The sequence below is a fragment of the Gekko japonicus genome, unplaced genomic scaffold (assembly GCF_001447785.1).
Source record: "Gekko japonicus isolate JY-2015 unplaced genomic scaffold, Gekko_japonicus_V1.1 scaffold119, whole genome shotgun sequence".
In the NCBI taxonomy this organism is placed as follows: domain Eukaryota; kingdom Metazoa; phylum Chordata; class Lepidosauria; order Squamata; family Gekkonidae; genus Gekko; species Gekko japonicus.
The window spans coordinates 1,192,965-1,218,381 of record NW_015163606.1 but is presented as its reverse complement, the minus strand read 5'-3'; the positions used below and the strand labels follow the sequence as shown (position 1 = coordinate 1,218,381).

The following is a 25,417-nucleotide window of genomic DNA, read 5'->3' as shown; positions in this document are numbered from 1 at the left end:
GGAGATCAAATACAGTACAAATCATTAGATTTATTTACTTCCTTTAAATCCTGCCTTTCTTCCCAATGAGGACACAAAGTGGTTTATATTCTTTTCTCCTATTGTGCTCACAACAATCCTGTTAGGTAGATTAGGCTCAGAATATATGACTGGCCGAAAGTAATCAGGCTAGCTTCCATGCCAGAGTAAAGATTCTAACTTTGTCCTTGTCCAGCAGTCTAACCACTACAACCACACTAGCTCTCCGCTGAAGCTCCAGTGAAATATATCTCTCTCAGTCATGGCCAAAATCCCAAAAAATTATTTGGTAAGGCAGAATGCAAGGATATCTGTACAAACAGATGATTCTTTGAAGGTCTATTTTTTTCTTTAGCATCTACTGCTTATGAATAGGCAAGCTACTTTTTAAAGAGTAGCTTGTCATTTTCAGAGGGTAACATGCAATGAAAAATGCAAAGGAAACTATATATTATGGTCGTGCATGCATTGCTTTTACTTGTACATAAGACTATTTGTATAACAAACTGAATATAGCTTAGACATACTTGCAAAAGACATACTTGAAAAATACAGGCATACATGCTTCAATTAATTAGGAGTTGAATAATGTTGGTTATGTGAAGGTGTTGGGAAAGCAGTAGTTTTATTACTCCTTTCCTTTTTCTTCCTCCATTAGGAAAAGAACACATGCTTACCAAAAAATAATGATTTATTTATTGTATGGCAGAGTTACACACAGGAAGCATATAAAATACATAACTGAGTTGATACAGTTGGTTAAGAATTAGTGTATGCCCTTCACTTCCTTGGGAGGGGGGAAAACCTAAATAAAGGCTCCAGAAAGAGCTGAAAATAAATAATAAAATTAAGGAAGTGTAAGCTTGAGGAAACATGAAGTATTGTCAGAGAAAGATAATGTCAGTCCTGGGGGTGTTGTGGGGCTTGATGCCATGCAAACCTGGGGGCTGTTCAATCACCTCTATCAGTGCTCTATCAGTGTCTACACTCCAGCCAAATCCAGAGAAAACAAGGAGTCAAAGATGCAGGTCAATAAGCTTATAGACGATTTGCGCAAACAGCTCCTCCAGCAAGGTAAAAAACAAAGTCATATTGGCTTTTCAGGTTTGGCTTTTTTTATTCCTTCACTTTGAACTCCTTGGTCCAAGCATACCCTGGAAATGTCACTGCTATATGCAAGAAGTTTAAAGAGCCAAGCTTCTTAATCTGGTTAAGAGAAAAAAATGTCCATAAAGGCCTCTCTATTGAACTGAAAGTGATTATGGTACAGCAGCCTTATGCCAATCCTGCTCCCAATTGCTCTAGCACTTAGAGGCTTTGCTAAGTCTTTGCTAGGGCCTTTTAGCAATGGCAGGAGACCAGGACACAACACTGTATCTCAAGCTCCCTCTCCGAGCCCCTCCCCATCATGCAAACAAATCCCCCTTCAACCTTCCCCATTAAGTGGTACATTGTTAACAGTGTTAATGACTGTTAATGCTAACTGGGGTTGCCTTATTGTCACGATTTGAAACTGGTCAGAAAACTTAGTTAAAACAGAATCTGCCCATTGGCCGATGTCTGGTGCCAACAAATACTTCAGTATGGTTAAAGAAAAACTGGGGAAAGGCTAGACAAATTCATTTCCAAAAGAAATGCAGAAGTGTTAGTGAGGATCAGGCCCATAGCTACAGTGGGGCATCTCGGGGCCCAGCCCCGACTTACCGCCAAGGCCCCCCGACTTCCCATCCAGCCCAGGCACTCCGTCAGGGGGTTGTGCAGGGGGGGGGTGCCCCCTGACTTATTTAAAGGCCCCCTGAACTAATAAAATCCTGGCTATGGGCCTGGTGAGGCTACCCAATCCCAAAAGCTGTTTCACATCTCTAAACCACAATAATTCGATCCCCCGCATTATAGTTTCACCAGCCCCTAGACTGATACTTTAGTTTTATTAAAAGTCCCATGGTCGCTATTTATTTTCATTTTATCCTCACTACAATCATGTGAGGTCATTTAGGCTGAAAATATGTGACTGGCCCAAAGTCACCAGCAAGCTTCCATGGCAGAGTGTGGATTCATTCAAACATGGGTCTCTGAGATCCCAGTCCAGCCTCTAACCACTATACCACCCTTGCTATTCCCATGATTCTCAAGCTCAGTACAACAATAGAATCTCATGATTTAGCTTATTTGGGATGCAACCCTGAAGCTGTTCCACAGTAGTTTAGGATGGTAACTAAGATCCTATGCCAGTATATAATTATAATAATAATCTTTCAATTTATTGATCGCTCAATCCTTGCAGAGCTGCCGGCTCTGAGCAATTTACAGTTATTATCTAAGGGATACACTGTCATGAGAGATCCAAAGTACAACACCAATGAGATGCTATACCATCATAAACCTCATGTCAGTCTAATTTTGCTGGGGGGCATAAGTGGGACTTACCTGAAGAGAAGCAGAATTTAGTCAGCAGCCTAAACTTTCTTAATATCAGCATCAGTGTAAAGTTACTTTGGCAAAAAAAAAAAGATGGCATGAGTGCAAGTACTCCTATTGAGTTCGACCCTCCCACCTCCCACCATGCTTACACAGCCACATTGAAGCTTAATATGCCAACTTATTCTGCACTCCGCAACAATGCTGAAGCAGTATATAAACTCCAGCCAAGACAGTCAGATGATGGTGAATGCGGTCTCTGGCCATATGGCATGAACACATACATGGCCACTCAGAAGAGGAAATTTTGCACAAGTCAACCCCAATAACAAAAAAAGGAAGAACCCTCACAGGTACTGTGTATCAAGATATAAGCATGCCACAGAAGTCTCCAATCTGTTCCTTCCTCAGGATGCTACATTGCACAAGTGAGCGAAATCTCTTGCTCTCTTAAACTAATGACTGCAAATGTATCCGTGCCCAGACCTTCCCCTGGACGTATCCAAGCCACAGTAGGTGGCCATAACTTCAGCCCTGACCTCTGGGCTGCCAACTGCTCCTATGGCCACCCTGACAATAAGGAGGTTGGCACCAGGCAATTCATAACTCCTATACTTTATCAAATGGCTCTTTTAAGAGCTCCAATTAAGAACTCTAAGAGCAGGAGACTGGGGAGCCAGAAACACAGCCTGTAGGAGAACAGGAAACTCAGGGAGACCACCACATGGTAGATGATGCTGCCCCATCTACTCCAGAGGCTTCCCCTGAGAAGCCAGCAGTTCAGGTTTCTCCACCAGAACTTCTCTCTGTCTCCCCATACGCTGGGACAACTAAGCAACAGCCCATGACCCAGCCCACAAGCCCATCAAGATCCACCTTCACCCAGCAGGAGCAGCAAAGGGTTGTGCTAAGGTAGCTGATGGGAGATACAGTGCCACATTAGCAGCCCATGCACCAGCTGTGGAACCAGATTCTAGACCTAATTCTCTAATGGATTCTGCCCTGAGACCTCACCAGGAGAGTTCCAGAAAATGCCTCCAGAACAGCTGAGGTTGCTTTACCTCAGTCTATTTAAGCTGAGGGCAAGGAAGAGAGCACTGCTGGAGCAACCAGTTCACAAGGCCACAGCCCCTGAGTGCTAGATCCAGCTCCAGACACTGTTAAGTTATAGTCTGCAGGGTAAGTCCTACCTGTCAAGGAGACCCACAGACCAGAAAGCCTGAGGCCATAACAGGAAGGTCACAGAGGAAGATCCAGATCTTCTCCAGGCTTCAGAGGACAGACTTGAAAAGAGAGGATGAGAAACAAGGTATTTCCCTCCCCTCTCTGTATCCAAAGTCCAGGTATCAGCTGGAATAATGGAACTGGACAGGGAGAGCCAAGCAGTCACAGTCTCCCCAGGTCCCCACAAAATGTTTCCCTGAAATATGTAATTCTTTCAAGAACTGCTAGCCTTGGAGGTATGCCAACATGACATTGCCCACATGTGGTGAGGGGGTTTAAGGAGCACAACCACATTTTATACCAGCTGATCCACTCCAACTACTGTTTGCCAAGTATTCACAACCCCTGTTTTATTGCAGAATGAGAGCCTGGTGGAGCAGCATAAAAGAAACTACAGACAATATTCTGGAAATTATGGAAAAGGAAGAAAATATAACTCAGTGATGGCTGACCATGCTCACTAGTTTCTCAGAAGTATGGGATTGTGATTTCAATTGAAGAGCACAGTATATCAATGACATAAACATAAAAACAGCAATTAAAAGTAAAATGATCAAATAATCCAAAAACACAATAAGAACAAAGCAGCTATAAAACTGGATTTTTCCTAAAACAACACTAAAGGTCTATAATGGTCTAAAGACACTACCCCCCCCCCAAGTCACTGTACATAGAATAAAGTGAGCAGTACAACTATGACAACAAAACTTGAAGGGAAGAAGAAAACCAACTCATCTAAAAATCTGTGGAGAAAGTGTTTTCACCGGGCGCCTAAAGCCATTTGCCACATACCAGTGAATCTTCAGGGAGGAAATTTCAAAAGCAAATCACAACAGAGAAGACCATGTTTCTGGTAGACACCTACCTCCCCTGTCTTAAGTGAGAAGACACACACTGAAGCAGCTCACCAGAAAAACTTAATTGGCAAATGTGTATAAATGGGAACAGAGGGTACTTTAAGTATCCTTGTTCCAGACTTAGGACTTTAAAGGTAATAATCAAAACCCTGAATATAATCCAGAAACAACCTGGCATACCATGAAAGTCCTTTAAAACTAGCAAACATTTTCTTTATAAGTTATGCCTATGTGCAAGCTTGCTGCTAACAGAAACAGTCTTCAAGAGCAAGCCCACACAGAGTACACTGCAATAGTGCAAACTGGACATGTTCAGAACATGGATAATAATGTCCAGTTCGTGCACCAATTGTAACTGTGGAAAGGCACTAAGCTATAGAAGAAACCTGTACATCCATCTGTTGGTCATGTTCCACGCCCATAACTCTGACCTGTCAGGGATCATGCCAGACCCCCTGCAGCTGCCCCTGCATCAGCAGCATCGTCCACTGCTCCGCCACTGCCCCCACCGCCTCTGGCTGCTGCGTTGTTGATGGAGACCAAGCAAGAGGGCTAAGGCTGAGCAGGAGGGGAGGGAGGGAAGAAGAGGCATGGCCTTGCTGGGTCAACTACAGCTGTGGAAGCAGGATGGCCTAGCAAGGCCGCACCTCTCTCACCAGCTGGCTCCCTTCCCTGGCTCCTGCTCGGACTTCCCTCCCAGCTCGCTGCTGGCTGAGCAGCCGCCCACTGCCCAAAAGGCTAAGAAGGAATGGGGACAACAGAGCGGCCAGCTGGGCTATGGTGTGCTGGGCCTGGCTGCCTTGGCCTGCCAAGCGTGCTCCCCCGGCCAGGCGGCCAGCACGCATTCTTCAACAGTGAAGTAGAGTTGGGTGTCATTAGCATGCTGGTGCTACCTCACTCCAGACCTCCAGATGACTTATCCCAGAAACTTCATGTAGAAGGTATAGGCAAGCAGGGAAGAGGAGTGGTAACTTGCCCCCACTTCTGCGCGGGGGGGGGGAGCAGGAGTTTTGGGTTGCCCCTCTCAAAGAGGAGAACAATAATGAGGCAGCCACAGAGGAAGCCACTGATGCTGCCACTCCCACCTCCACTGCAAAACTCAGACAAGTGATAGCCCCCTCTCCACCAAGGCAAACAAGAATCCTCACCCTCCCTCAACATTGAGTTCCTCATGAGTCTATGTTTATCTCTTCTAATGCCCATCTGGCTAATGCTAAAATGGAGCCTGCCAATGGTTTTGTTATAGAAAGGCAGATGAAACTGGCTTTCTTCTTGACCTTTGAAGGCCACAGTACAGAGACAGCACTGGACAGCACTGGCCACGGGACGGAGACAGCACTGGCCACGGGACGGAGACAGCACTGGTCGCCCTCACAGATGCCCTCTGGAGGTATCTGGATCGGGGCGGACTGGCAGTGCTGTTGTTGTTAGATTTGTCGGCCGTGTTCGATACGGTCGACCATCACCTACTGACCCACCGCCTCGCCGACATTGGAGTTCAGGGAATAGCCTTGCAGTGGCTTGCCTCCTTTCTCCAAGATCAGGGACAGAGAGTGGCACTGGGGGATCAGCTATCCCAAAGGCACTTACTGGAATGTGGAGTGCCTCAAGGGGCAGTGCTGTCCCCGATGCTTTTTAACATCTATATACGCCCTCTTGCCCAGATTGCCTGGAGGCATGGGCTGGGGTGTCACCAATATGCGGATGACACCCAGCTCTATCTGTTGTTGGACGGTCAGTCTGAATCCAAACCGGAAGACCTAGGTCCGGCGCTACAAGCCATGGCTGGTTGGCTTAGGCTGAGCTGGATGAAATTGAATCCTACGAAGACGAAGGTCCTGTGCCTGAGTCGGAGCGGTCCAAGGGTAGGGATCCCGCTCCCGGCCTTCAATGGGGCACTACTCGTGCCAGTGCCGGAGGTTAGGAGTTTGGGACTGCTCCTGGATGCCTCCTTAACAATGGAGGCCAAGGTAGCAGCAACTGCCAAGTCGGCCTTCTACCATCTTCGGCTGATTAGGCAGCTGGTTCTCGTCCTTGAACACAATGACCTCGCAACAGTGATCCATGCGATGGTCACCTCGAGATTGGATTACTGTAATGCCCTCTACATGAGGCTGCCCTTGTCACAAATCCAGAAGCTGCGGCTGGTGCAAAACACTGCAGCCAGGTTGTTGATGGGAATCCCGATTTGGGAGCACATCCAACCTATGCTAAAGATGTTGCACTGGCTGCCTATAGCATACTGGGTCCGCTTCAAGGTGCTGGTTTTGACATTTAAAGCCCTTTATGACCAGGGTCCTGCATACCTAAGGGACCACCTTTCCCCATATGTACCCCAAAGGACACTGCAATCGGGGACCCAGAACCGGCTGGCTCTCCCAAGCAACTAGGGCCAGGGCTTTCTTGGTGGCGGTTCCACTCTGGTGGAATGAGCTCCCGGAAGAGACTAGGGCCCTGCGGGACCATTCACAGTTCCACAGGGCCTGTAAAACGGAGCTCTTCCACCAGGCTTTTGGAGCCGCCAGCACTAACACCTCCACCGCCAACAATTAATATCTACTTTGGTGGAGCCCTGGCTTCCAGGTCTCTCAAACACAGCCCATGCCAATGACCTGAGATAGCTGCAGAAGGCCAAAGAGTCAATTGGAATATGAGGAATGTTGCCAGCACTTTATTTTGTTTGAATTTTAATGCTGTATTTATTAATGTATGTGATTTTATTATGATTGTATTATGGGAATTTTATACGTCTGTAAGCCGCCCTGAGCCGGCCTCGGCCGTGATGGCGGGATAAAAATGTAATAAAAATAAAAAATAAGAATTCACAAGGCTGCTACCACCAGTAATTACCTAGCTTCCTCATCATCAGAGCACTAGCCAGAAAACACACAATGGTCACTGGGAACCAATAAATCAGATCCTGGAACTTGGCAGTAATATCTAAGTTCTAATGCAGTTATCATGGAAACAGAATGTAGTGTATGCGGACCACCACCAGGGGCCAGCGAACAGCCAGAGCTTGGCTCTGGAAGAACAATAGGGACTAGGCTCCTAGTCCCTCCACTGGGGAACCAATGGGAACCATGGCGGGAGATTCAAACCCACCAATGGTAACCAGGGGTGTGTCCCCAGGTATGTATATAGTTGGCCTGCCGGCCGTTTGTTCCTTGTTCTTGTTGTGTACCAAATAAAGCGTGCCATGCACCACGTCGTCGTCGGTCGTTTATCCATGCGGCAACCCACTACATAACACAGAAAGATCCATGCAACCTCGTGTGACTTTTCTAGGGCTCCTTTCAGAATTCTGTAATCCCTTATCAACTCCAAAAAACTTCCCTAAGGTATAAATGACCTTATCCTTTCCTGCTCCCCCTTTTAGTAACACAGGGTTTTTACGTACTTCAAACTGCTTCTTTTTTATCGCACTGCTTCAGTCTGAAAGTGATTAGGATGTTTATGTATTCTTCCATTCTTCAAAATATCTGTTAAAAACTTCACTTGTACTAGCAGTGCCAGTGAAGGGCAGTATTATAGTTATTTTATTAATACTGCTATACATAGGACCTGCAACAAGGAGCATCAAGAAATCAGAAGAAAATGTGTTTTTTGATGTCATTACAAAATCCCTGTTTTGTGAAAAGATGAGCAACAGTAACTTTAAATCAGAATTTTACTTCTCAATTTAATTAACAGGAATCTGATTTTTCAGAACAGTCAGGGCCATGATTAAAAGAAACCATTAACATATTACATGGGTGTAGTAGTGATTGGCTTCCTTTTTTCCTGTTCACCGCAGCAGCTTCTGCAACCAGTAGGACAAGGCACTGCTGAGTTCCAAAAAGAGGGAAATCAAGCAGTGAAAACTCTAAAAGAGTTTCACTTTCTTTGATTAGCAGCCTAGCATTCATGAAAAAATGTACTGTATAATCTAAGTGGTACTGTGTTTAAGGCAGTAAAACTTCTATTTAGTTATCTACTTAGATAGTTATACCGCAGTTTTTCTCCCTAACAGGAACCCAAAACAGCTTACAACATTGTTCGTCATTTTAACCTCACAACAACCACCCTGTCAGGTACATTAGGCTGAGAGAAAGTGACTGACCCTAGGTCACCCAATGAGTTTCTATGGCGGGGTGGGGGTTTCTAATGTTCTAATTCTCAGATCCTAATCTGACAGTCTAGCCACTATACCATGCTTGATTCGACACACATTGGCTTAGCTGGTCTAGTGGTACAGAGTGTCCAACTTCAATGAGGGAAGGGAAAGTTGTCAGTTTGGCTTGGGTTAAACCCATTCTGGAGGATAATCTAAGGACTAGGGTGAAAGCCCAGGACGTAGGGAAGCTATGGATAGTAACCTGAAAGAAAGGTTACTGAAGGATGATAAAGACTAGGAAATGAAGTAAAAGTAAGAATTACTGGTTACTTTGATTTGGTGGTGAAGTCAGACAAGCTAAGCTGCCTGCCTCCTGTGGTGTTTAAGCATTGCCTGGGGGACATGGTGCAGGTTGTGCAGGCTCAGTTCCCCACATGACTGAAAGGGAAGTCCTCTGAAGGGGTTCAGGAGGTGTGCAGGACAGCCAATCTCTGGGCTGGCCACACCCCCAGGAGTATGGTGATGGCTAGGAACAGCAGTTTCCGCTGCTTCCAGACTTAATACCAACCCTTTGCTCTCGGTTACCCCAACAGGCAGGTTTGGGAAGGTGACCTGAATGAACTGACTTGAATGAACCTAGAAATTCTTTTAGCTACAAGTTTAAAGCTAAATTCATTACTGTTGCACATAAACTTCTTTGGATTCCCTTACACTAGTATGTATTTATTTTTTGAAAGGACAATATTATAAAATTACAGAGTTCCAATTAATGCCTCCTAGACATAAGACGCTGGTTTAAAATTATATGGTATGGCTAATCGGAATCAGTGTATATCGTATTTCAGCCAGACAGTTCAACAAATAAAAAAGCTTTTTGCTCTCCACTGACCTAAAAGAAATGCAGAGGATAGAGCAATAAAGCAATCTTTTCTGATTATCTGCTTAGTAAGGAGATATGGGATGGTTTTCAAGAATGTAGTTATTTATTTAGATATCGAGTCCAGGAGCACCTTAGAAACCAACATGATCTTTGGGGTACGAGCTTTCAAGAGTCAAAGCTCCCTTCATCAGATACAGACAAAGGGAGTTTTGACTCTCAAAAGTTCATATCCCAAAAATCTTGTTGGTCTCTAAGATGCTACTGGACTCAAATCAACTGTTCTATTGCAGTCTAACATGGCTACCTTCTGAAACATTATTTCTTTAGACATTTATGCTCTGCTTTTCTTCCCAATAAGGACCCAATGCAGCTTGCAGCATCCTTCTACCCCCTCGATTTTATCCTCATAACAATAACTCAGTTAGGTAGGTTAAGATGAGAAAGAGTGACCGGCCCAAGGTATCCAGTGACCGGCCCAAGGTATCCAGACAAAGTGAGATTCCAGATCCTAACCACTATTCCATACAGAAGCTGAAATTGTTAAGACTTGGACTTCAGATTTCAACATTGTATTCATTACTGTATTTTTACAGTTTAAGATTTTGCCTCCCCCTTCCCCAAAAAAATAGCCATTTTGCAAACATCAGTCCAGTCAAAATTGACATGACGTTTTTGAGTCCAGTTTTCCAGACAGACCCCCACACACACACACAGGGCAGGACAACTTCAGGGAAACCTCCAATAAGAGCCCGAACCTAGCCACCATGGTTCCATTCCAATGCTCCATTCATATAATGCAATTTATCTAATAATAGCTATATTCAGAGTTTCTCATTACTGCAGTTATTAAATATGGGTCAAATAAGCTGCATATCACTTTACAATATTTATTGCCCTTGTAACAATCCTGCGAGGCAGGTTCCTACTATACTGGCTTAGTAGATGGAAAACTGAAGACAATCTTCAAGTCTACAGAACCACAGATCCAAGCCCATCTCTCTCTTTCTATACTCGCAGCTATTCCTTAAAAGCTACAATATACAATAGACCCCATTCTCACAGTTCCACAAGACGAGCCTGCAAGACGGAGCTCTTCCACCAGGCGTTCATTTAGGAGCCGCCATTACCACCACCACCAATTGTCCTGTGGTAACAATGGGACAATTGGGATGGCCTATTATAAAGATCTAGCCACAATACTGCGACGGATAGGTACTGCTGAAGCGTAACATCTATAGGGCAATATCTATAGGTAACCATCTTGATACGACTAACTGGGTAACATCACTGAGCACTTTATTATTGTTAAGAATGTTTTATTCTGTTTTTAATGTTTTATATTGACACGTTGCCCTGTTTGTGATCCGCCCTGAGCCCATTCGCGGGGAGGGTGGGATAGAAATATAATAATAAATAAATAAAATAAATTCCCACACCACGAAGCAGTGTTCCCTCTAAGCTGAGTTAGTGTGAGCTAGCTCACAGTTTTTTAGCCTCTGGCTCACACATTTTTCTCTTCGCTCAGGAAGGGTGGCTCCAGAATAACCTAATTTATGCAGCAGCCAAACCGCTCGCTCACAACTTTGATGCCAGTTGCTCACGAAGTAGCATTTTTGCTCACAAGACTCCACAGCTTAGAGGGAACATTGCCACGAAGTAATGTATTACAATTTTGTAATATACAGTCCTTACAAGTAAAAAACATAGCAATGAAGGAATACTACTGGAAATATTCTATGGGATTACTCAGGTGTTCTAATAAAGAACTACAACTTCTTGCTTTTAGAAAAGAATTATAATTCATGACCCTGCTGCTTCTACTACCAGTCTTGCACCATCACATTCAAATTACATATTACAAATTGTTATTTCTCAGGCCTGAAGTTAGTTGGTACTGGATGTGCATACAAAAGTTATAAAAATCCTTGACTGGAAACCTAATTAGGGACATAATCCAGAAAAGTAAAGTACCTGTAAGTCCCATTGATTTCAGTGAAAATAAACATGTTTAGTTCTGACATTAAAATAAATGCAAAAGTCATCAGTGCTTGACTTTGGCTCAGTGACATTCATGAGCCTTTATCAATTTCCCCTCTGGGAACACATTAACAAATTCTCCAGCCCTAAATGGCTTGACTCTCACATCCTCAACACTACCATTGCAATCCTAAACTGAGTCACACAATTCTAGGCACAATGACTTTGGTGTAGACTTTGGCTCACAGGCATCCTTGGTTGCTTCCCTGCAACTGTGGAACTTTCTTTCTTTCCTTTTGACATCATGAGTCCCAAGCCTTGTGGAGATGAAATAAACTCTTTTATGATGAGTGGCTAATAAGGAGTTTTCCATAACGGCAGTAGACGTTCATCTACTGCATACACAAATAACCATACGCACATGCGCCTTTTCAGGAGAACAGAAACAAATAAAGCTCTTCATTACTTTTTGTCTCTTTCTAAAAATGATACATATGCCAAAAAAAAACCCCACTGTGCTGTGGGCGGGTCCAAGCTCACATCATTCTATTTCCTTTCTGAAAAACCCTGGCTAGCACATGTGCAGTGGGGATTACTGTGCATTCCTGTTCCATTAACAGAACAGTACATTTACCTCCTTTTGGATAAGAACTTGCATACTGAATTTTCCTTGCAGATATTCACAAACATAAGGTAAGAATCAGGATTTCAGACAGACGATTTTTATGTGAAATGACTAGGGCCAAATGAGAGACTGCCCACAGATGCTTCTTGTGAGCTCAATTTCTGAATGAAATAATATTTCTCTATACTTCAAATCAGTTTTTAATGGTTAGAACTGAATGCTCTGGAGCCAAATCGAAATAAAAGCAGATACTGGTAACTCCTCTTTAAGCCTAAATTCACAACCTATAAAAAGAAAGATTCACACATCACACATTCAGCTCCTGAAAACACTGCATTACAAGTGGGCATTAAAAGCAGGTTTTGAATTACACAAGGTATTACCTTTATTACAAAAGTATTCCACTTCTTCACAACTCAGATTCCCAGGTTCAAACTCTGCAGAAAAGGTTCCCTCAAGAGGAAAATCTTCTTTGGAGATAATGTCATTTTCTTCAGATAGACACTCTTCCTCTTCATCCTCAACAGCATCCTCAAGAGGGCCTTTAAGAGAACCAACAATACTGTACCAAAATAATATCTATATGATAACATATAAAAATGTGGGCTGGGGAAACTGTATACCAAAGGGTCTGATAATCTTCCTAAAAAGAAAAGACTCTTTTGTTTGACAGGAAAAGTTAGGTCTCTAAAATGATACTTAATTTTGCAAAGAAGTACTCACTGTTTTTAAGCTATACTTCAATAACTGTAGAACAAGATCAGTGACAAAACTCACTCCATTTAAGCATAAATTGCAGGCCTTTTGCTGACTTTCAGTGAAAGAGGATTCCACTACAACATGCTACACTGCAGACTAAATATTATTATTCATATTAGTACATATAAGCAGTAAGCTGGGGACCCATGAGGATTCATGGAATGGGGATAAACAATTGGGACAGCCCCTTCCCCATCCAAATCTTCCCCGCCAGGATATTTTAAGTTCTTAAGTGTTTCAGCAGGCCAATTTCCTCTCCAGCCAAAAAATGGGCAACATAACATTTGCTTTTTCTTTTTTTAACTGACTCTCAACGGCTGCCAACATTCAAAAGGGAATGGAATGGACACTCCTAAGCAAACTATGGAGGACAGTCTTCCTTTTAAATATTTCCAATTTACTGAGTATGCAGAAACCCCAAATTTGTCTGCAGTTGGATCTCTTTAGGTGAATTTGTAATAAGCATTTACCAAAGTAACTAAAATTACTACGGAATGGTGAAGTTATACAGCTAGTACCTCTTTGTAACCCATTATCAGAACCTCCAGTACTAATATACATACTGCAACAGTTCTGTGAAACTTCAAAGTATATAAGTTTTTGTAAGTTTTTTGTAAGTTTATTTACTGCAGCAAAATAATACTAGCATGAAATATATTTAGAATTCTAAGCTCTATAGGTTTATCCAAAAGCCTATCCAAGTCCTTTCATGCTTATTTGAAAGCCATCTGATCAGAACTATACCCATCCAGCTCATCTATACTACAAATATAATGAACTGAAAGCTTTGTCCATTCTGAGATATTCTGGAATCATTATTGAAAGTTGTCCCTGTAAGTAAAGGAACTACTCGGGGGGGGGGGGTCAAAATGGGATTTTTGTATTTTGAACTCTCTAAGTCAGGGGTGTCAAACATGCAGCCCGGGGGGCAGATCAGGCCCTTGGAGGGCTGCAATCCAGGCCACAAGGCCTTGGCTGTTTCCTGCTTCTTTTTCTAGTTCTGCTGCTGCTGCTACTTCACAGCTTACTTTACCAGATAGGCAAACCTCTCCTGTGTGATCGAGTCTGATAAAACACTGGCTGAGGCTCCTCCCCCTCTTCCTCCCACCTTTAAAGCCCTTTATGGTCAGGGTACAGCATACCTAAAGGACTGCCTTTCCCCATATGTTCCCCAGAGAGCACTGCGTTCAGGGGCCCAGAACCAGCTGGCCCTCCCAGGCCCCAAAGATGTCAGGCTGGTGATAACCAGGGCCGGGGCCTTCTCAATAGTGGCTCTGTACTGGTGGAATGAGCTCCCAGAAGAGATCAGGGCCATGCAGGACCCCTTACAGTTCCACAGGGCCTGCAAGATGGAGCTCTTCCACCAGGCCTTCATTTAGGAGCCGCAAAAAACACCTGAGGAGTGACCCTGTGCCCTGACCTTACTACCTTCAGCCTGCCCTCGCTGCATAAATAAGTAGATCAACTACGCTTGTGCAGGAATACCATCATAATTGTCACCTATGGAGTACTGTTTATTCTAGAAATTTCTACTCTCACAATTTATCTGAGTATTGTTCCAGCACTTGAGGACAATTGATTTATTTATGGTTTATGGTCGTTTTTATGAATGACTTTAATTGTATTGATATATGCACTTCTATGTAAGCCGCCCTGAGCCTGCCTTGGCAGGGGGGGCAGGATATAAGTTGAATAAATAAATAAATATATAACCAGCCAGAGCTTGTTTCCTGGCCAGACTGCCTCAATCGTATACAGGAGAAAAAAGAAAGCCTTTCTTTCCTTCCACTGGCTGAGGCTCCTCCCTGAAGGGAGGCAGGGAGTGGAGGAAGGGAATGAGGGAGAACTTGCTTTGCTGGGCTGCCTCAATTGCACAGCAGAAATCCCAGGCACCTTTAAGACCAACAAAGTTTTGTTCAAGGTATGAGCCTTTGTGTCCCTTGCTACAGTGTGTGTGTATTGTTAGGCTCCTTATGCTGTGTGTGCGTTTTGTTGGGCTCCTTATGCCAGGGCTCTCCTGGGTGCAACTGGGTTCCCTCCCCCTTTTCACTGTGTTCATGCCCTCATGATCCAGTCTTTGTCAGTAAGAAAGCAATGTGAACTATTTTAGAGGAGGAATAACAACAAGCCAGTGAGGTGGATTAGGCTGAGAATGTGTGTTCAGCACAGTTGTAGTTATTTCTATGGGGAAGACTATAGTTTTGTAGACAAACGAACAGCCCTCAGTCTGTGTCAGGATGCCTTCTTATGTTCTTGACCAGCATGTGAAGCAACTTATGTACAAAAGCTCACAATGCCCAGCCATTTCATGTTTTTCCCTGGGGCCTAGGCTCAGAACACTGACCATGAGATACACACCTGAACAGCATACCCAAGATTGCCACAGCATAGACATTTTGATGCAATAATTCAGAGTAAGAGGTGTCAGTTATCGGAGGCTGTTAAACAGACAAAATACTGCAAGAGTGCTAGTGTTTTAAGCAGGTTTTATTTAAAGTTTATTGTGTTTGCCTGTGTCCTTTATAAAGTTTATATCTCCACTACCTGGCATTATATTTTATGACACACATGGCCCGGCCCAACACGGTCTCACTAATGTCAGATCCGGCCCTCACAACAAAGGAGTTTGACAACCCTGCTCTAAGTGGAGCCCTTTGGAGTGTGGAAATGATTCAAAGTAAGGTCATTTTGCCCCCTACCTATATGGGCACTCACTATTGCTCCCTTCCCTTTCTCTGACTAGTACTGACTTATACCTAGTCGTAGCAATGAAGGTGGCATGGCAGGGTCTTGTAGCAATATTTAGAGTTTGATAGTGGTGCCACTAGAGGGCCAACAACAGGCATTTTGATGAGGAGGCCCCACTGTGTGCCCAATTAGCATAATTTGGGAGCCCAAGGGAATCTAAATGTTAAAAAGAATTATTTGTTGCCGGGTGATTTTGAAATTAAATTATTTTTCTTGTGTCCATTCTGAATTGGGTTGAGATGAAAACTTTACAGGTTGATTTACAGCACTTCAACAAGAAGTGGAAGAGCTTTTTGGGGTACTCCACATTCAACAAACTAAGTGTATTTGGGCTTAACAGCAAGGCAAAACTATTTTTCTGCAGCCAAGAAAAATGGGAGCTATTTAAAACGAGCAAGTTCTTCCTGCAGCCACTCACTTTTAACATGAGTTGCATCAGGGGATCTGTAGGAAGGAAACATTTTTATTAATTTTCCCTTATCTGAGAGAAGAATGTTGATTTTTTTTTCATTTAGGTTCCTTGCCTGCAGGTAGCAGACCAGAGAATCATATAGTAGAAAATTTTTTCCTTTTGATTAATTTCATTCCATGTGTTATGTTATTTTTATATATAATTGATTTCAGGTTTTGCTCGTAGCTGTACATCTTTTTTATATCTCTACCCACTGCCTTCCTTCAATCAAGAAAGTTGAAGGAAATTACCTGAATTTTGTTAAGTTTATTAAAAAGAGCTCTGTGAATATTTAAATTGAGGTTTGAAATGCTAATACAAGAAAGATATTAGAGAATTTTAATGGTGGGTTCAATTTGACCCACAGACTATTGAAGAAAGGGTCAAATTTTATTCAAATTATTTCTTTACAGTAAAAAAATGAACCTTTGATTTTATGAAAGTGGATTAACATTCATCCTTGCTCAATCTTTTGGCACTTTGGTGCTTTACAGAATTAACTGGACTTGTGTATAAACTTCTCAAAAGCCTTTCAGTGTTTAAGTAGTTTAGAACTTAACTTTCAATACTCGTATCTCTTGAATAATATCAAGGGGTCTTGATAAAACTTCCTTTCATTAGCTTTTCCCCCTTACAGCTTAGACCAGGCTCTTACAGCAATATATAGTGGTTAAAAAAGAAGTAGAAATAGTTCTGAAATATAGGTAGAATGTTGCATGATCCACTGGGACCCTTACCCATAATTCTATTTATGGCATCTAATCATTTCCATATTAGTGTTCAAAAACAGCTTTTGCAGATAAAATATTTGCAGAGAAAGCATTATTTTCTGAAGAAGCATGTTTGTCCAAAGTGGAAATGGGGTTAGAGAAAAAAGAAAGGCAGGTTATATCTGGACAGAAGTTGGGAAAGGTGGCAGCCACAAAATGGGAAGAGATAAGAAGAGCACACAGTTGAGTTAGACAGATGAGAGAGCCATCATAGAACCCTAGACAAAAATTTCCTTTGCCCCCGCATGTCATAGCCAAGCCAAGCATCACATGAAAACAAATGGCATGGTTTTTCCAGGTCTATGGGCCCTGAAAGCCCCCACAATATTGCTCACCTAGTGTCCCCCTCTGACAGATGAGCAAAAGTCCTGCCCCCTTCTGTCAGTCACCAATCCCCTGTATTCCTGTTTGATGTGTGTGAAGAGCAGGTCAGTTTCTTAGCATCCTAGAATCTTGAACGCATAAATCTGTCTTATACTGAATCAGCCCCCTGACCTATCGAGGTCAGTACTGTCTGCTCAGACTGGCAGCGGCTCTCCAGTATCTCAGGCAGTGGTCTTTCTCACCACCTATTGCCTGGTCCTTTTAACTGGAGGTACCGGGGATTGAACCTGGGACCTTCTGCATGCCAAACTTATGCTCTACCACTGAACCACAGCCCCTCCCTGTAACAGCCAAGGAGTGTCCATGGATGGCAGAAGGAGCCAGATGGCAGTGGGTAGTGAGAGAGAAAAATCTGATACACTGTCAGCTCTGTCTCAGAGACTGGTTTGAGAGTAAGCAGGTGAAAATAGTGAATGTTTTCATTTAAGAGTTTGAGCCTTCAGGGGGAAAGTGGAAAGAAATCCTTTTGCAGGATATTTTGTATGTCTCAGAGCCTGAATTTTGGGATACAGCATGTAAAAGAGGAGACTGTGCTTTATCAGAAAAGAGCCTGGTTTTCAGGGGAAGCCTGGTTTGCAGGGGGGTTGCAGGCTAAGTTATTGGAATTTCCAAAAGGAGCACTCACTTCTACTGTGAGACTCCTAAGGTTGGGGAAAGGTCGAAGATTCACCAAAGGAATCAACAGCTGCGGTCACACGTGCCAGCTGAAATGGAGGGAAAGAGAGGCTATTTCCTCCAGAAGAATTTGACATGCAGTTGCAGAATCACACCTCCCTTTGCAGCTGTGGGCACAGCCCGTCCCTGTGTGATCAGACGCAACTGCGGATGAGTCGGGGGGGGTTGGCCGTTTGTTTCCCGTGTGCATAAATGAGGAATTGCACCTCCGCACTGAGGGCCCCCTATGGAGTATGTGATGATGCACATACTGCGAAGAGGGGGGGGGGATAGCACCAAGCTGGGATGGCATGATTAGACCATCCCAATGGCATGAGAGTGTGCTTGCATGATCAGATAGGGGAAAGTCTGTCTGTGGCCCATCGGAACCCATTAGAGCTGGACTGTTCCCAGTGTCTTTTAACTCTGCTTCTGCGGCGGAGCAGCATGGGTTGCCGACGACTTCAGGATGCCTCCCAGATGTTGCTGTCTGATTGCTCCCTTTAGATCCATCAGGCATTCACACCTATGTCAAATCTAAAGGCGTGTGTGATCATAGCCAACGAATGGCTGATAGCTATTCTCTGCACTCTTACCTTGTTAACTGTAACTTTGTGATCCAAAAAAATGCTATGTTATACATATATATAGTTCTAAGTCTTTTTATAGAACAACCCTATTCCATTCAAGTTAATAAAAGTTGCTATTTTTTCCTATTTATCTCAAGCCTTATTTGGAATTACTGCTTTCAGAAGCCATTCAGAGCCATTTTGGTGGGTCACGGTTGGCGTAGAGACCATACTAATCAAACTACACACAAACTAAATAAATCCATTTTAAATGTCTTTTAAAACCCCAACATTCAAACACACCCCAACAGCCCAAACAATATTGAGGTTATTTTGTCATGTCAGTCTGCAGTTAAAGAATTGAGAGAGAAGTATACAAGAACAACAAGAAAAGGAAGTAGAGTTTAATTCTTATATGGAAGGAAATTTGAGGCGCAAGATGCAAAGCAAGAAAGAGAAAGGATGGAGGGTGCAGGTAACAGGAAACAAGTGGCAAGGAGAAGCTGGGAATTAAGCAAATTTGAAAGAAAGGCAAAGATAACTGCAAGTATAAAGACAGCAGTCGTGAAAGTCTGACCCACAAATCAAGCAGTCACCAAGACTTGCAAAGAAAAAGCTTCCTATGTGTTATAATCTAAAGCACTACAACATCATTAATAAATCATAAGAAAATCCTTGTGCATAGGTACATAATCAACGTCGTCTCCGGATCATTTAATGTTTCAATAATGGCTCTTCCTCAGGAAATATTCTGTAGTGTACAAAAATACAGTTCTTTAGAGTATATACTATGTAAACAATAGAAAACAGTATAAAATCCTGGTACAGTCTTAGTTACAGAGTAGTACAAAAGCTCTCTGTATTCATAAAGAGCTTGACAACAAGTCATAAAGAATCTGTAATATAATAATGTTCCTCTTGTTATGAAAAAATATAAGGTATTTTAAGTTACGGAGGTCCCGTTCACACGCGGCGATTTGGTCCGGGAGCGGGACAGTTCGGGGCCGGATCAAACCGGCGCGATCACACCACAACATCTGGGAAGCGTCTTGCTTCCGTGGCCGAACTGTCCCATTCCCAGGAAACGCCGCCGCAAACTGAACCACCTACCTAGGTGGTTTAAAGGGAAGCGGTGCGGCAACCGGGGCGTTTAATCGCCGGCACTTCCTTGCACCAGCTCAACCCCGGCCTGGATCCGAACTGCGCATGCCCGGACATGCGCAGTTCGGCTGGCTCCCGTTCGGGCCGTGTTTTCTCCCCGGCGTTTGATCCGTGGGATCCCGCCGCGGCGCCTCAACGTTGGCGCGGCTTTTAAAAGCCGCGCCTTAAGAGGCTTTTCCCCTGCCGTGTGGCAGGGGCCGGAGTATTTTAAAAATTAAGTCAACCTAGTAGTAACTTACACTACATTCAAATAGGACGCTGATCTCAATAAATGTTCAGGCTCAAATATGCTGCTAAGCTTCTACATGGATCCCAGGCATCTCCCTCTAGTGATTCCTAGCTAAGTGTAATTAAAGGGACCTTGCAAATTGCTAACAGGTGAAACATCACATAGTAGTTTACAAAAAATCACATAGTAGTTTACATAGTCTTTTGTAAACTACTATGTGATTTTTGTAAACTACTATGTGATGTTTCTTTAATTGTACTACCTCTTATCACCTGTTAGCAATTTGCAAGGCCCAGGATTCATTTAGAAGTTTAGCAGTATATTTGAGAAGACATTGATTATGTACCTATGCACAAGGATTTTCTTATGATTTATTAATGATGTTATAGTGCTTTAGATTATAATATATAGGAAGCTTTTTCTTTGCAAGTCTTGCTGACTGCTTGATTTGTGGGTCAGACTCTCACGACTGTTGTCTTTATACTTATCTTCTGATTGTGTCGTGTTTGTTCATATTTGTCTTGAAAGATAGCTGCAAAGCAGAGAAGTCAGAGCAGGTCTTTAAAAAAATAATAGAGGAAGTGTTAATGTGAGTAAATCAGTTCAGAGGTGAATGCCAAAAAGGAGGTTAAGAAGAGTAAGGGACATTGAGTAACATTTAAAAAATGCCAAGGAGAAGTGTGAAAATAAAAATCAAAAGAAAGAAAGAAAGCCAACAATCAAGATCCCGACATTAGCTTGAAGAGAGTCCATGGAGCATCAATGGCATCTGGGAAGTATACCGTCCACCTTTTTCTTTGCATCTTCTCACTGCATTCCAGATGGTTTCAGACAGGTACCAACCAGGCAGTAGCAATGGGGAGATATCCCAAGCAGGTCTACTTAAGAGTAAGTCTCAATGTATTCAGTGGAGCTTACTCCAAGGGAAATGAGCCTGGGCCTGCAGCTTCAGACATTTGTCTAGTAGGTGCTTTGGCTGGCTTTAATAAAATGGCGGGAAATTTCATCCTTAAACCACTTCTCCACCAACTTAATTGTTAGAAGATAGTTCAAAATTAAACACTACATTAACCAATATGACAGAATTTTTTATTATATAGTCACTTTTATATATTCCTTTCATGACAGGCACATTTAAGGAACTAAATTCTGGTAAAGTCTGAAGTGGCTATGGTTTCCACTCTGAACCGAAACTGGAGCAGGGGGAAATATGCATTTGCCTGCCACAGATCTTTTCATGAAGTTATACCAGCAATAACTACAAGGCCTTGTAGGGAGATCTCATTTTCCCCTCCCCACTATTTTCTCTTCCCCTTCCCCAAAAGCCCCTATAGCCTCTCCCCTTTTCCTGCTTCCTTTTCACTTTCCACTACCAGCCACCCTACCTTTATCTGACCATCTTTCTTCAGTTTTCACTCTTTCTCTTCCTCCGGCAACCCCTCTGTGGGAAGTTGCATGGTGCTAGGTGCTGATCTGTAGCCAGTTCCATCATGGCAGCCACCAGACCAAGCCCAATTGCAGAGTGCTGGCTGCCAGACAGGGCCCAGCAGCACAGTGGGGAACCCACAAGGATTTGCAGAAGGCATCTCAGTTTGCCCGATATCCCCGCCACTGCATTATTTCCTCTCTTCTTCCTCTTCCTGGCAGTCCCTGTATCTTCACCTTTCCCTGCTTCCATTTTTCCTTCCCCCCTACCAACCAACCTACTTTTCAGCTGCCCACCCATCTTTAGCAATATTTATTATTTCTTTATTTCTTTTATAACCTGCCTTTTTCCACAATGTTGTAGACCCAAAGCAGCTTACATCGATCTCTTCCCCTCTATTTCCTCATACCAACCCTGTAAAGTAGGTTAGACTGAGAGTGTGTGACTGGGAAACAGAGCTACATCATAACAGATTGGTCCAGAAATTGTTTTTCAACTTACATAATACCATGTTCTGCATTATGCTTGTTCAGATGACAGCTCCATTTCAAATTTATGCAGTCCTAGTCCTATTCTGTTGCTTATTAAATGCAGCATCCTGTTGTTTGCATTGATTTATATACTGTGTAATATGCCTTGAGACTCAAATGAGAAAGACAGACTACATATAACATAATATAATGTAACAACTCTCTTCCAGAACATATAGGAAGATGAAGCATGGAACCTAATATCATTTACCAACAGGTAATAATTTTTTAAAAATTAGAATTCAATTTTTAAGAGGTTTACAGTGCAGTCCTATGTAGTATAGCACAGTGTTACACCCTTCTGCATCAGTGGACTTCAATGGATTTTGAAACAAGCAAGTAACTCTGTTTAAAACATATGCATCCACATGAAATTGAGAATGCTATTTATCTTTCAAGCTTTTTAAAAAACTTTATATTGGAGGAAGGTGATTAAGGCTTGCAAAAACAACTCTCACATGATTTAGAACTTCCCAACGATTTGAGAAGTTGTGTTTTCATAAAATTAAACCAAAATCACAAGATTGCAGTGAGATTTTAAATTTTCAACAACTGGTAGAATTTTCCCTCAGAAATCACTGACATAAAATATCTCTTTCTCTCTCTCTCTCTCTCTCCCCGTCTCTCTCTCAACAAGTGAAATACAATTACAAATAATAATAATGGTAGGAAAAACTCAAATGTTTCCAATTATAAGATAAGGATGCTCTTAGCTGCATTTGTCCCACAGAATGAGAGTCACAGAAAAGATGAAATTACATCTTTATTGGACCAATTAGTTCTTTAAATGCACTCCTCAAACTAGGCTGCAAGGTTTTGTTTACAAGACATTGCACAGCAACTTCAGGTCTGCTATACAGAGACTACTACAGCTGTTTACCTAGGCAGGCATCCCTGAGTATTCTGTACACACACTTTTCCTCATCATTCATTTGTACTGTATCCTGAGCTCCAGACACACCTATGATCATTAACCCAGTGTTAATTATCATGATATTGTTTACATGATAATTTATCTTGAGATGAAAGATTCAGATCATAAAAGGTCCAATTAACCTGGGGCTCTTTTCTTTTCTCTGAATGTTCATCATCCACCATCATTAACCCCTTGAAAGCATAAACAAGTCACAGACCAAAGCAAGCGTGGTTTTTGTGTGTGTTTATTAATCAAACCATGTATATGCAGGCCTTGGAAATTATGTAAATAGTATATGGTTTGTTTATGAAGTAAACTTGATGGAACAATTTGACTGCATTTATTTACAAATTAGACAACATACCTCTAGTCATTTTCTTTCACTATACTGGACCCCCTACTAAGTTTTGGAGAGCAAAAATCAGAAGTTAAAAATCAAAAACTGACAAATGATGTTCCAGTGACTTCTCTTGTACACTTGTAATTCACCAACTCTTTAATTCTTTTTTTGCCTCCAGAATGCTCTTCTCCATCAACTATGAAGCTCACTGGATAACTGTGAACACTATGCCATCATGAGTTTCTTGTAGGAAGGACAAAGGTAAAATGTGCTAAGATTCCCTTAAGATAGACCAGTTCAACTCTAAACCATGAAATGGTCTACAGTTGTGTCATAGCCTTCTGGAACATTGGCTAGTATCAAAGAAAAACAGGTTGCGTACTGTAACTGATGATCTTCAAGTGGTCATCTGTGCATTCACACCCATGGGATCTAGTGCGCATACGCTGGATCGATTGGCATTGTAGCAAGCTCTTTTAACGGATTTTTGCGCCCAGACCTCGGGCATGTGCAGGAACCCCACTGCGCATGCCCAGAGGGGAGGGCTCGGACATCCCGCCAGTACCTTCGAACCGCCGCAAATCAACCCCTATTGAATATGTAGAAGCTGACAGCAGCGGGGAAGGAGGGCGGGTGGTGTGAATGCACAGATGACCACTCGAAGATCACCAGTTACAGGTAAGCAACCTGTTTATCTTCGACATGGTCTCTGTGCTTCACACCCATGGGAGATTAGCAAGCAGTGGCCTACTTGGAGGAGGGTGCTGGCAGGTCTTTACTGTGTCGCCGAATATAGAATGTGACGTCCCATGTTGGTATTAGAGTTCTTACGGACATCCAGGGCATAATGCCTCATGAAGGTGTTAGGCGTGGCCCAGGTAGCAGCCTTGCAGATGTCCCTTCTGGAGGAAGGCAGTGGAAGCAGCAACAGTCCGGGTTGAATGGGTCTTGATGTGGCCAGGCAACGGCTGCTTTGCAATCAAGTAGCAGAGGTGGATGAGACCCGCAATCCACTTTGAGAGGCGTTGAGCCGTGATGCGAGTCCCCAGCCTCGCTGGTGCGTATGAGACGAACAGTTGGGAGTCACGTCTCGTTGGGCGGGTTCTGTTGAGGTAGAACAGTAGTGCCCTTTTGACATCCAAAGTATGTAACAGTCTGTCCTCTGCGGATTTTGGAGCTGGGAAGAAATTCGGGAGGAAGACCTCTGCCTGTAGGTGGAACTCTGACACTACCTTTGGCAGGAACGAGATGTCAGGGACGAGGTGGACGCCGTCTGGCAAGAATGACAAATAAGGCATGTCATGCCGGAAAGCCAGTATTTCTCCAACTCGCCTTGCAGAGGTGATGGCCACTAGAAAGGCCGTCTTCCAAGACAGGAATTTCATATCGCAAGTTGCGAGTGGCTCAAAGGGTTTCCTCGTAAGTTGACGAAGGACTAGAGGAAGATCCCAGGGAACGACAGGAGTCTTGACAGGAGGGTAGAGGTGTAACAAACCTTTTAAAAAACGTTTCGAAAGCGGATGTGAAAACATGGTGCATCTGTCGAGGTGAACATGGTAGGCTGAAATTGCGGCCAATAAACTTTTAACGATGAAAGGGAAAGTCCCGAGTCAGCTAGGACAGGAGGAATTGGAAAACTTTCTCGAGGCCTGTGGAGGAGGCTCAAGGGGCATCATCACCTAGGGAAGAACATCGTTGCCATTTATAGTGGCAGGACCTTCGCGTAGCAGGTTTCTTGGCGTTCAGTAGAACATTGATTACGCGGGTCGAAAAACCTTTGACGTTATTCTCCACGCCATCAATTTCAAGCGTGGTACGTCGTGATGTAGGAGAGGGGAGTCTGACAGGAAGAGGAGATCTTGTACCAGAGGGAATTGGTGGTACATTCCCCTTGACAACTCGAGGACTGTTGAGAACCATGGTTGCCTCGGCCACCACGGTGTTATCAACATGCAGTCCTGCTCCGTCTCGGATGATCTTGCATACCACTCTCAAAACTGGGGTAAAGGAGGGAAAAGGTACAGAAGACCTGAGTGGGCGATGCAAAAGTCCCATAACTGAATGGCGAGGTTGCAGAGACATAGGGAGACCGTGCCTCCCTGTTTGTTTATATAACTGAGTGCGGTGGTATTGTCCGTGAGGACCGTAATACATTTCCCTTTGATTATTGGTAGGAAACTCGTGACCGCGAACTGAATTGCGAGCAGTTCCAGAAAGTTTATGTGTCGACCTTGCTCGTGGGTGTTCCACTTGCCCCCGACACACAGACCCATCATGTGTGCACCCCATCCCGACAGGGAAGGATCCATAGTCAGGGTGATTTGGGGTGATGGAGGGTGGAAGGGTGCTCCCTGGAAGATATTGAAAGGGACAGTCCACCAAAGT

At 43.3% G+C, this 25,417-nt stretch overlaps 1 protein-coding gene across 1 annotated transcript in view; it reads right to left on the bottom strand.

The window, feature by feature from the left end:
• The window catches only part of ZFPM2 (zinc finger protein, FOG family member 2), a 420,346-nt gene extending 395,394 nt beyond the window's left edge, over positions 1-24,952 (bottom strand). The window contains exons 1-2 of the mRNA XM_015407281.1: positions 24,750-24,952; positions 12,479-12,657 (exon numbers count right to left, since the gene is read on the bottom strand). Of these exons, the coding sequence (XP_015262767.1) occupies positions 12,479-12,657; positions 24,750-24,952 (382 nt within the window). The remainder of the gene's footprint in view (positions 1-12,478; positions 12,658-24,749) is intronic.
• Between the last annotated feature and the right edge of the window lie 465 nt (positions 24,953-25,417).